The sequence below is a fragment of the Anoplolepis gracilipes genome, chromosome 9, assembly GCF_047496725.1.
Source record: "Anoplolepis gracilipes chromosome 9, ASM4749672v1, whole genome shotgun sequence".
Taxonomy (NCBI): Eukaryota; Metazoa; Arthropoda; class Insecta; order Hymenoptera; family Formicidae; genus Anoplolepis; species Anoplolepis gracilipes.
In genome coordinates, this window is record NC_132978.1 from 3,572,578 (window position 1) to 3,584,195 (window position 11,618).

At 36.3% G+C, this 11,618-nt stretch overlaps 2 protein-coding genes across 4 annotated transcripts; one reads left to right on the plus strand and one right to left on the minus strand.

Annotated features, from left to right (window-relative positions):
* The first annotated feature begins 432 nt into the window (after window positions 1-432).
* Window positions 433-9,289, plus strand: Mtp (microsomal triacylglycerol transfer protein). 3 transcript variants are annotated; one of them, XM_072899807.1, is made up of 7 exons: window positions 433-590; window positions 907-1,035; window positions 1,654-1,822; window positions 2,573-2,596; window positions 3,145-3,347; window positions 4,677-5,336; window positions 6,987-9,289. In XM_072899807.1, the coding sequence occupies exons 3-7, from the start codon at window positions 1,693-1,695 to the stop codon at window positions 8,727-8,729; spliced, it is 2,760 nt and encodes a 919-aa protein (XP_072755908.1). In that variant the 5' UTR covers window positions 433-590; window positions 907-1,035; window positions 1,654-1,692; the 3' UTR covers window positions 8,730-9,289. The 3 variants fall into 3 exon arrangements, with proteins under 3 accessions (XP_072755908.1, XP_072755910.1, XP_072755911.1); XM_072899809.1 differs by lacking the exon at window positions 433-590 and adding an exon at window positions 592-660; XM_072899810.1 differs by lacking the exons at window positions 433-590; window positions 907-1,035 and having other exon boundaries at window positions 1,706-1,822; window positions 2,952-3,347.
* A 40-nt stretch (window positions 9,290-9,329) lies between these two features.
* LOC140669745 (uncharacterized) lies at window positions 9,330-11,084 on the minus strand. The gene has a single exon (XM_072899815.1). The coding sequence runs from the start codon at window positions 10,398-10,400 to the stop codon at window positions 9,330-9,332; it is 1,071 nt and encodes a 356-aa protein (XP_072755916.1). The 5' UTR covers window positions 10,401-11,084.
* Window positions 11,085-11,618: the final 534 nt, after the last annotated feature.

Consider the following 11,618-nt stretch of genomic DNA (forward strand, 5'->3'; position numbering starts at 1 on the left):
AGGCTTCAAATATACAAATCGAAATTTGTAAAGTTTGTTGTATATGTAGAAAAGAAACAGTTATTAATATTAAATTATTAAAAAGAAACATAATTAAAATATATATTAATTTAATTAATTTAATTATTAAGCATGTTAAATACAATAAAAAGAAGAAATTATAATAAATCAATATCACACAATCTATTTTTTATATTAATCTTTATACTTATTCATATTATTTTTATACAAAAAATAGATAATAAGTTTATTAATATAAATTTAAAATTATATATATCTCACATATTTTGAATTTGCGTTGAATATATAAAACTTGTGCTTACATATTTAATTTATATCGGGTTTTGTCTTCAAAGGTCATTTTGCATAATCGGAAATTAATCAGCAATATAATATCTTTTGATATTAGGCTTCATCATATCATAAGTAAGTTAACGAAAGAACTGGTATCGAAATTAAGAGATCGATTGAATGATGATGTCGGGGGATCATCCGAAGTTCAGAGGTCACTACTGATTGATAAGAACCGCTTCCAGGGACGTTCATGATCGTCCGCTCCGAAGAGACTATGTAGATTTTGTTCTACAGTAGTAAGTAGTCGCTTTCGTTCTCACGAGTTCATTTCGTAGATTCATGATGTGTATTATGTATCTCGTTCTTGTACGTGTCATTTCGTCCAACGGTTCCGTACTTACGAGCTACAAATTTGCTCGAATTACCCGTCGATTTCAGACTTGCGTGGAAGCTTTGACAAAATATTATTTTAAAGTTATAAACATTAGATATACCTTAATGTGTTTAATAACAATTTGAAAATTTAGTGTTTTTAAGTAATGTTTGAATTCGTGTTGACATCACAACTAATTTTATTCACAACGCAATTGATTTGTTTTGCGATTTTTACAGCGAACCTTTACGTTCGATGAATAACAAACAAGCTTTTTCGTCAAACAATGATCACGTATCTCAGAGAGACAGGACGTATATCTAGGACATATTAAATTTGTGTCAAAATCTACACTTGTGTACTTAAAAGTAAGCATAAACTTTTCTTCTATCAATATTATAATCTAGAAAAATATGTATAACAGTACACAATGCCTAAAACCTAAAATCTTTCTTCTCAAAACGACTTTGATATGCACAGCCGAGCTGTAATTATAAAGGCAGATCTAGAAAATTGGAAAGTATATTTGGAAATTTTTCCTCACAGCTGATGAAAGATTGATTTTAAATGAAGCAAGGATAGTGTCAAAAGTCTAGAGTACTCGATATAGCATCTATCAGTCTGGGTCGGACAAATTGGCCGAGTTCCGCAATGACTCAGTTCTTCGTGTCTATCCTCGCATCTCACTCTTTACATGACAGTTGCTACGACATATTATCATCTAACTATCGTGACACATACATATTACATGTGCTACGCACACACGCACCTGACTTATATTTCATAACAGAGTCCAAGTTTGCGGTATCGGAAAGTATTCGTCTTTTCTTTTGTATTTGCGTGAGTAGGGGAAACGACGAGGATCCTGCTAGTCCCCGATGGTAGAGGAATGGGTTCGCAATGGAGTAGGGAGCTAGGGGGGAAGAGAGTTTCTGAGTCGCGATAACACAAGCCTGTGCTGTCTAATTATTCGTGTTTACCCGCAGAAGGACGAGAGAAGGAGAGCGAACGGGCACGACGGAACGATGTTCGCGATACAACGACAGCGCACAGTGCAGGACAGCAGGAGCGAGGAAAGGATGGCCGAACGTCTTCTTCAAGGCACGCCTGTCAAAATGCTCGCTGTCTGCCTGGTCTATCTTTTCACGCTCCTCGGTGAGTTATCCGCCAGTTATTGTAGCCCCTTCTGTCTTTCCCTTTGCCCCGTTCGCTCCCACTCTTCCCGTATGAGATTTCTCCCCAGTCCCTCGGCACCCGAGCTTCATCGTCCCCCTGGTAGTACCCAAGTTCCCCTCCACGTCATCTCAGACCGAAAGTCATTCATTGAAAAATGCACCGTACGAGCCGGCCGGAACATGACTGCTCATTGAATACGCGCTGTTACTTCCAGTAAATTATAGTGCAATTATAGGCATTTTTCTCCTTGTAAAAGTATATAAAATAAATGACGTATAAAACAATTGGTTTGATTAATCAAATTTCAAGACAAATAATTTTAATTACCAAAATAATATGCGTGCCATGTGCCGATGTAAATTACCTATATATGCATGTATATTAAATTTGTTTTTGCTCAAAGTATATCAGTGTATATTATATAGTTTTAATGACCTTTTCTCATCTCTCAATATTAAAAAAAAGTGAAAACTAATCATAACACAAAATATTATATTATTCACATAAACAATAATCTTATAAAAAAGTTTTCAAACTACTTTAACAATCAAAATGTTTTTTCTCGAAAACTATACGTATGTATCGAAATATATTTAATAAAAAGATTTATTTTATATTTTCTACTTGTTATGTTTCCTTACGAAAAGAAAAACATTATCTTGTCTTATCTAATGTACTAATCTATATTTCACCGATTATATACATTTATAAAACTTTTTTTTTTTACAGGTTCGTACTGTCAGACGGCACCAGGTAATTGTTTCTTAAAGAATAATTCATAATTAACGAAAAAGAAAATAACGAACAAAAAAAGAAAATAATCCATAGTATTGTTATAAAAATTCATTGAATTATTTACTAATTTTATTTATTTGAAATTAGCCGGTCGACTTTATCGAAACGTTAAAAAAAGACTCACACACAACGCATATACTTGCCCATCGTGTAACCGGGACTCTTCGTGAATTAACGGTATTTGATACGCATGCATACAACACACACACACACACATACACCGCGTGCGCGCGCGTTCATACGCACACACGCACACGCGTATCCGGCATGGCGTTGCGTTCTCTCCTGACTCTCCTGAATCTGTTTTCTGTAGAGGAGCGCCGGTTCTCGTCGTCTACTGCGCTTGTTAGTCGACGCGCGACACGACTCGTGGTCGGTCACGTTGTCGAGCGTTTGATTCACAAATACATAGCGTACACACTACCTCACTACTATCAGCTGGCGCGTGAATCACACGACAAGCTGCACGATGAGTACTGGCTGGAAATTGTGCGTGATATTTGCAGCCGTAGTCGGTGCCGTCAAAGGCTGGGAAGTAGGAAGCGGCCACAAATACAAATTAACGAACACTCTGCTCTTCAGAGAGGTCGGATCACCGAATTCCGGAGGTGACGTCGGCTTTCAGCTGACCGGCGAGCTGGACGTCATCGCTGTATGGCGAGATCCCAATGATCCCAATGATCCCAATAGCTTTCTACTTAAATTCAAGGTATGACATGTACTGTTATTAATCTAAATGTTTCGCATCTCGATAAGACATTTATTTCACCGGCATTATTGGGGTTATTGTATATCTGTATATTTCTTGTTAAAATTTTATGATCGCGTACAATTTTGTTTTTGAAATTTTTTTTTATGAATCGTAATCTTTTTGTCAATCAATCGATATTTTTTTATCGATATTTTTTATTCAAGTTTACTTTATTGTACAGCTCAACGTGTAATAAATAAAATGTTCTCGTGACTTAATAAATTGTTATTTCTTTCAGAAAATTATTTCAGTATAGATGAAAAAAAAGTGTTATCTATAAATGTACCTATTATGTTTCATATATGTATATATGTATATATTGTAATTTTGTAAGCAATTTGTACACTGTTTATATACATAACACACATTCACTTTTATCATTTTTAATTTGAGGTAATTCAGGTAATTTAAATAATTTTAGATAATAATATATTATATAATATATATAATAGTATATATGATAGTATATTCATAAATGTAAATTCTTATAAACATCAATGTGTTAAACTTGCCACGTGTAGATTTCTAAATTTTACAGAAGTTAAAGCGTTGTCTGAAGTTGTACAGCTGCTTCACACATGTCCCATATTTCCATCTTACTTATTGTTTCTCAGAATGAACAGATTGTGATTCTGCAGTGTATAACAAAAAAGGAGTTTTAAAAAATTTTTATAACAAGGATAGAATATTTACTTTTAACTGATTGTAAGAGGATTGTAACGCTGTGAAAAACATATTGAGCTTTTTGATAGTCAAAAAGATTGTGTCGGAAACTTACTGGATTTTGATAACCTTGCATCTGAGAGAGTGATAAAATATATCTTGAACTATGCTCTTTGGAAGGAAAGTATTGAAATCAAACTCATTTACTAAATTAATTATTTATAATTAATTCAACATTAGGAAGAAATTGAAAAAATATTACAAATTATTTTCGCGAGATATTTATCACACACAGGTACATAAGAAAAAAATTCAAATCAATTAGCGATAGATTAATATAAAATAATTATAATGCCAAATTAATAGAATATATTACGATTCACATACAAGTGATGACGATTTAAAGCCATTATTTTTCATTTTAGTTATATAAATAAAAAGTAAAATATTTTACATGATACCAATTTCGTTCAAAGAATGACTTGCAAGTTGTTGTTAAATCGAGTACAGATTTCGACATAAGTAATTTTCGCGATTTTAGCTTTCATGATCTTTCCAATTTTTCGTCACCTTAAACTTTGATAAAGATAAACTTAACATACATTTGTATAAATATTATTTCAGGTATTATCGCCGCAGTTATGGATCAAATCGCGCCGAGCTCCAGAGCCGGAGGGTTTCGTGGAGCATTCATCCGGGGTGGAACAGGTTGCCGAGAAGCCCTTTTTTGTGCTTTGGCGACACGGCGAGATCGAGTCTATTTACATAGACTCGACAGAGAACTCATCATCCGCGAATCTGAAGCGCGGCCTAGCAAGTTTGTTCCAGTACCGAACGCTCGATGACAAGGTGCGTCAACGTGACGCTTCCGGCACCTGCGACGTGGTCTACGATTCTGTCGGAGAGAACATTATTAAGAAACGAAAGACTGCTTGTACATACAATACATTATCGCCGCTTAGGCGACACCCGAACCCAGTGTTTGCTGTCAACCTTAAAAGTTATCGCGAGTCTACGTACACGCTGACGCAATCGCTGCTGCCGGAGCGCGTGATCGACTATGAGACGCATGAGATGACCTTGGCGACCAAGTTGGACATCGGCACGAATGTTGAGTCGGAAAGAACATTGGAGAAGACGCCGGAAATCTTGAGCGCGAACGTTATTCAAGCAGATTCCGCAAAGCATGCAGTAATGATCCTCGAGCCAGGATACAAAGAAACTAGTATCGAGCTAGAACCAGAGCTCGCCACTCCAGATTGTCCAAGCACCGGATGTCCTACGGTAAATTTTCTGTTCCAATGTTATTATATGGGAAGAGAGATAGAAAGAAGTAGCGATAAGATAGAGAGAAAGGGAGAGATTATATACACTTAAAGTTACAATAACAAAAATAAATGGAAAGTTTTGTGTCAATTACTTAACATTTCTAATTTATCAATAAGTAATACACAATAAATGAGTTATTTTAACTTAAAATTTAGAGTGGACTTTCTGGGACATGCAAAAAATGTTAAAATTAACATTTTATTTTTTACCGTGTACTTTAAGTTTAGACATAAAAATGTTTTTTAACAATATTTTATACATCGAGAACGATGGCAAAAGTGAAAAAATTATAATTGTTTGTTTTTGAAAATATCATATTGCAATATCGTATATAATTGCGCGTTCGAAATTATTACAATATAAAATAAGTAATGATTTGGATCGTTTATAAATAATTTCAATATTTATTTAAAATAATATTGATTTAATATTATTTTAATATTGATTTTAATATTGATTTAATATTTTTTATTTATTTATTAATATAAATCTTTTTATGAATATAAAGTAAATAGAGTTTAACCAAATAATATCGGAGAGAGAGAGAGAGAGAGAAAGAGAGAGAGAGAGAGAGAGAGAGAGAGAGAGAGAAAGAGAGAGAGAGAGAAAAGAGAGATTAAATGGATGTAAGAAAAGATGAATTATATTTTCAAAATTATAAATTCAGAATAATAAATTTAAAATAGTTTTAAACGAGAGAAACAGTTGTTAAAAATTAATAAAATAATAGATGTTAATAATAATATAATAAAATAGAATAAAACTATAAATAATTATTTCTAGATATTTTGGAGAAACAAATAGTTCATTTTCTATATAAAAAATAGGTTATTATTCACTATTAAATTAATTACCAAAATGCTTTTTAGAATCTGTTAACATGTTTGAAACAAGTACTTATTTATATTTCGTTGTCATTATTTCGAATATTTATTCAATTATTATTCTGCTCAAATTCTCTAAAGTCTCTTTTTGTTGATATTTTATTTTAATTTTTTACATTATTTTTATTTCTCCACAAATTTCTATAAAAAGAAATCATAAATTATCTATATTTATTTTAAATTAAATGATAAAAAGTAATCTATCTCTTTTAAAAGTGGTTTATTTACTCTTACGAAAATTGATTTGATTTTTCCATTTTTAGAGCTGAATTATTTCAAAACTTTTTACTAAATATCCTTCATCAAATTATTTTAAATTAAGTGTTTAGTATACTCAATTCAGTAATACCATGTCAAGAAATATAAAATAAAATATTCATTTAAACTTCTTTCTTTTATTATGAAAAATATCTCTATGCTGCATTTAAGCCTAAATTAGAATTATACATCATACATATATGTATAATTGGCAATATCGAAAAAATGCTAGTAATCGAACTGAACGTGATTATAATATTATAATATCAAATATACAAAAATACAAATAGCATTATTTATCTCAAGTTTTGAACATTCTAGTCCATCCTAAGGCCAGAGGTCCATCTATTATGTGAAATTATCCTTCATAAAAATCATATTAGAATTTTTAGATAAATATTTCAATATTTTAGTATTTTATATTTTATCATAGACACTTTTTTAAATATATATTTTATTGCAGCTCGAAAAGGCGATCGAGGACTATCGCGAGGTGCTTACTTCTACGCTGGGTACAGCAAGATCCGCGTCAGTCTTCCTCAAGCTTCTTCCTCTAGTCAGAGACGCCTCGCCGGAAGAATTGCACAAGGTCCTGAAAATGCCGCGCTATCGCCAGATGAAGATGCAGCTGTTAGACGTGTTTGGTTCCGCGTGTACGCCGTCCGCACATCATGCGGTTATGAAGAACCTCCTACAGGATGAATTCGGCGACGAAACCGAGAGGTATCTGTGGGCTCTATCTCTCTCGCCGACGCCAAACATCGACATCATCAAGGACATTCTCAGACGCTCGGAGGAGACGATGCAGAACGACAAAGTATCCGAGACTTATGCGCTTACTGCGGGCGCGATGGCACGGCATTATGGTTCACCCGCGATAATAGAGAAAGCGAGAGTTAGTCTGGAACTGGGTCTGGAAACTTGCAGCGGTGAAGAGTGCAAGCTTAAGTTTTTGCGGGCTCTGCGAAACCTGAAGAGTCCAGCGGCAATTCCCACGTTACTGACGCACGCCTTAAGCAAAAGCAAAGTCATCAGCGTCGCCGCTTGGCGAGCCTTGGCGGCTCTTCCTCGTGAAGCTGTGAGCGACGAGTTGAAGGTCGCAGCTTACAAGGTTTTTTATCAGATGGGAGGATCGCGAAGGGATAGCAGCGCACGAACGATCGCGTTAGATATCATCCTTGAGAACGAGCCTTCCGAAGAAATCCTACTTGATCTCGTGAAATATCTGAGCAGCAACGATCCGGCCTTTGAAGTCCGCAAGTATCTGAGTCAACGACTAGAACAAATCGCCGAAAAGAACGAGCAATTTGCTAGATATCTAATGAATATATACGCGACCGGTGGTATGAAGCTTAACAATTATCACGCACAAGCGCAGAAAGGTCTCACTACCGCCTTCACGAGAGACTTTGTACATTCGCTTGAGACCAACGGTTCTTTGGTGACCATTCAAGAAGTAAATTCTGGTTTGCTAAAACGCGGCATTGTAGACGTCGTGCTGGAGGCTAACAAACAACGGCAAGCGATATTCTCGCTGGGATTATTCGCGGGTGGCCTAGGTAGCTTCGTCTCTGGTCAGGACGATGAAGCAGAAGCCGACGATGAAGTAGCTACTGCTGGTATGCAGATAGATATTCTCGACGTTGGTGTGCGACCGTTTGTCTTCTTCTCTGGTCAGGGCGAACTGATGAGTCACGTTTGGTCCGGTACAGCGTCCGAGAGGACTCCTGCTTTCCAAGCTCTCGCTTTTCTTTATAGCCACGACGAGTATGTGCCATTGGGATCCGGTTTTATCGCCAAGACCGACGTTCAGGGCGCCGTGAGCTTTGATTTGGCTGGTCAGGTTCAGTTTAGCTTGTGGTCGAGAACAGCGCAATCCTTGGTAGAAATGGCTGCCGGTGTATTGGTACATGGTGGCACCACAGTATACTCGAATTTTGTACAGAGTAAGGTGGATTTCTCGATATCAATGGAGCCTAAACTCAAACTATCCACCAATGTACAGCTTTCTGGGGCGGTGGCGCTATGCATGAGGCTTAGTCAACCGATCACCACGGTAAAGCAGCAGTTCTACAAGATCGAGAGAATACCCGACAGCCGACACAGATTGAGGAAATCACGCCGGACAATGATTCACTCGCCCGGTAGGTCTTACAAGCTCAACCAAAAGAACAATGAAATGTGCGCGAAATTCGAGTTCAGTTAACATAGGCATTCTACATATTGCTCAGAAACTTTTTTTAATATGAGGTGATTGCAATCATCTAAAACTGTTTTTTTTTTTTTTACCATTGTGAACCTCTATAGTGTAAGGATAGTGTGAAGATAGAATTTGAATACGATAATATGGTAGCGTTTTTACGTATATATGAGATTCATGGATTATGAATCGATTTATAACGTTACTTGGACCGCGATATAATGCTTAAAGTTAATTAAAATTATTGAAATGCACTTATTGATAGAAGGAAGAAATTAGGTTTTTGCCATAATAATTTTAGAATAAGAAAACGGAATCTCTTCAAATTTTCTAATGTAACTATCATAAAGAAATAATATTATTTTTTTATTAGGATTTTATTTTATGTATGACAATATTAAAATATGACTTATACATATATAACTTATTTTAATATTACATACAATAAAGATATAGTGCATTTATTTTTTTCGATCCATTATATCGAGGCTCAACCGTATTTATATTTTGTATATTCATTTCGATGATATGAGTGTTTCGCTGTTAATAAAAAAAAATCTCGCATTCTCTTGGCACAATATTGATACGATCCCAAAATGCTATCTATTAGCGACAACCACATTCAGAGACGACCATGTCTTCGTAGCCGTACTCGTAGGTTAAAGTGCCGCTGGCATCGAGATAGAGCAGACTCGTAGGTGCCAATCTGGTGGGCACGCAGCAAGCTCTGCCGACGAATTTGTTACCGTCGAGCTCCTCGCTAGCCTGAAGAGCGCCGTGTATCAGTGTCTGCACTATCGCGTGCTTGGTCGGACTGAGATGATCGCCAAACGGAAAGACACATTTGCCGGAGCACTGATAAGCCTCGTACCCTGGTGGCGCGACCACCCAGTCGTCGTAGGCGATCAGGGCGAAATCCACGTACATCGGACGTCGACGACAGCTGTTCCGACGTCGTCTACGCGGCGTCTCCTCGTCCCAGCGATCCTGGTCCTCTTGCTGATCCTCCGCGGATCTACGACGGCGCTGGACTCTACCGGTCTTGTTGTAATTCAACAAGAGGATCGGACTGTCACCGTAAGGGCGATAGGTCAGCCTACCGTGAACGTGGAGTCGGACAATGTCGTTGCTGTTCCTGCCGACGACTACAGACGTGACGTCGAAAGCACGCCAGGTATCGTCCTTTCTTGATCTTAGAATCTCCTCGCTTCTGTTCCTCGCCGGTAGATCATTCAATGATCGCACCCGGATTATCGCACCAGCTATTCCGAGTAACTCTGCGGCCTCCAGCGTCTCGTCGATGTCGACCGACGGAATTGCGAACTCCAGGATCCTACCGCCGTCGCGGAGCGGACCGGAAGTGTGCATCGGCTGAATCGCGCGGACGACATCGGCGTCTGGACGCCGATGGTATAGCTGCAGCATGTATCTAGACAGGGTGCCCCAATGTTTCCGACGGGCGGACAGCCTTGCGTCGATCCTGTCGAAAGGGGGACGACCCGGGGTAGTCCACGACGACGATGATGAAGACAATGATGACGGAATTGATAGGTCGAAGTGGATCAAAGCTTTCGCACGCATACTCCAACGACTGATCGATCCGGTTTTCCATAAACAGCAGACGAAGAACGTACCCGCGATTAACAGCAACCAATAGTGTCCAGGGGTAAATCGCATGGTGAACCCCCGATGTTTCTCGGACAGAGACGAAATGACGAAAATATAATGAGATATATCCAATATTCACCTTCAATGTAAATGTATTATAATTGAAATAATTTTGATATATTTTTCTTATTAAACTTGGATAAAAATTTGCAGAAATCGCGACACTCGTAAAGATATAAAGATGAAATTATTTAATAAATTTCACTTCGCGAGACTTCCGTTTTTTTCAGTAAAATAATCGTACATGCATATTTCTTCCTTTAACCGTTTTATTTTTTATCAATTCGTCTTTCCGGCTCCGATTCCTAGAGGAGGAGCAATCGAACGATTGCCGATGCCATCTCACTTTAAACTGCGGACGTCGAATCCTTCCGAGATGAGTAGCCCGCGGTTGAAAGACCGCTCTCTCCAAATAGCTACCAATGAAGACGTTCGAAGTTACCGTCTGGAAATCCCTTATCAACTGCAGACTACCACTCGACCGATGGACCCCACATACTTACCCTGCCAGGTATAGTATTCTGCACTGTGGGTTAATCACACACTAGTCGGTATCTTTATCGTTTTCGATAACAGCAAGAAATTATTTTGTTAAAGAATTTTTTTACATCGCATAAGCACGAAAGATATTTAATTAATTTTAGTTTTAATATATCGTATATATATTAATTATATGTCGTTCTTATTTTCTATACCATAATAATATATGTTAGAAATATTTGCTTAATTCGTAAAATATTTAATTTAATTTATAAATTATTCAATATAAATAATTCAAAAAGAATTTAATACACGATTTTAATATGATAATTTAATACTCTGAAAAGTTTAAACAAAAATTATATATTATTAGGTTACATACATAATTATTTTATTATAATGTAAAAGGTTTTTTACCCTAAACATATAAACAGTTATTAACATAATATTTGCATAACATAAACTATTTTCATTTTTACTATACATATCATAAGTATATTTTTTAGTACTTTTATTTTTACAGTACTCCACATGTCTAATAAATTTCTATAAACTACATTTATAGAAATAATTTTCATCAAAATTTTTATAAAAAAGAAATGTGTTATTTAAATAGATCTCTCATAAATTTCAGTTTGTAGGCTGTCGTGATTCTTCGTCAATGAATTAAAGAGGGTACGATATCCAATGAAGATATGAGAGTAAAATATATACAGCAAGATGTACAGCATAAATCTCACCAGTTGG

What these genes read in the sequence shown, in the direction of transcription:
- LOC140669745 (XM_072899815.1), bottom strand. Translation starts at nt 10,400, where the DNA reads ATGCGATTTACCCCTGGACACTATTGGTTGCTGTTAATCGCGGGTACG.
- Mtp (XM_072899807.1), top strand. Translation starts at nt 1,693, where the DNA reads ATGTTCGCGATACAACGACAGCGCACAGTGCAGGACAGCAGGAGCGAG. An exon ending in GTACTGTCAGACGGCACCAG is followed by an intron (nt 2,597 to 3,144) that starts GTAATTGTTTCT and finishes TGATATTTGCAG; the next exon opens with CCGTAGTCGGTGCCGTCAAA. An exon ending in CAAGCACCGGATGTCCTACG is followed by an intron (nt 5,337 to 6,986) that starts GTAAATTTTCTG and finishes ATTTTATTGCAG; the next exon opens with CTCGAAAAGGCGATCGAGGA.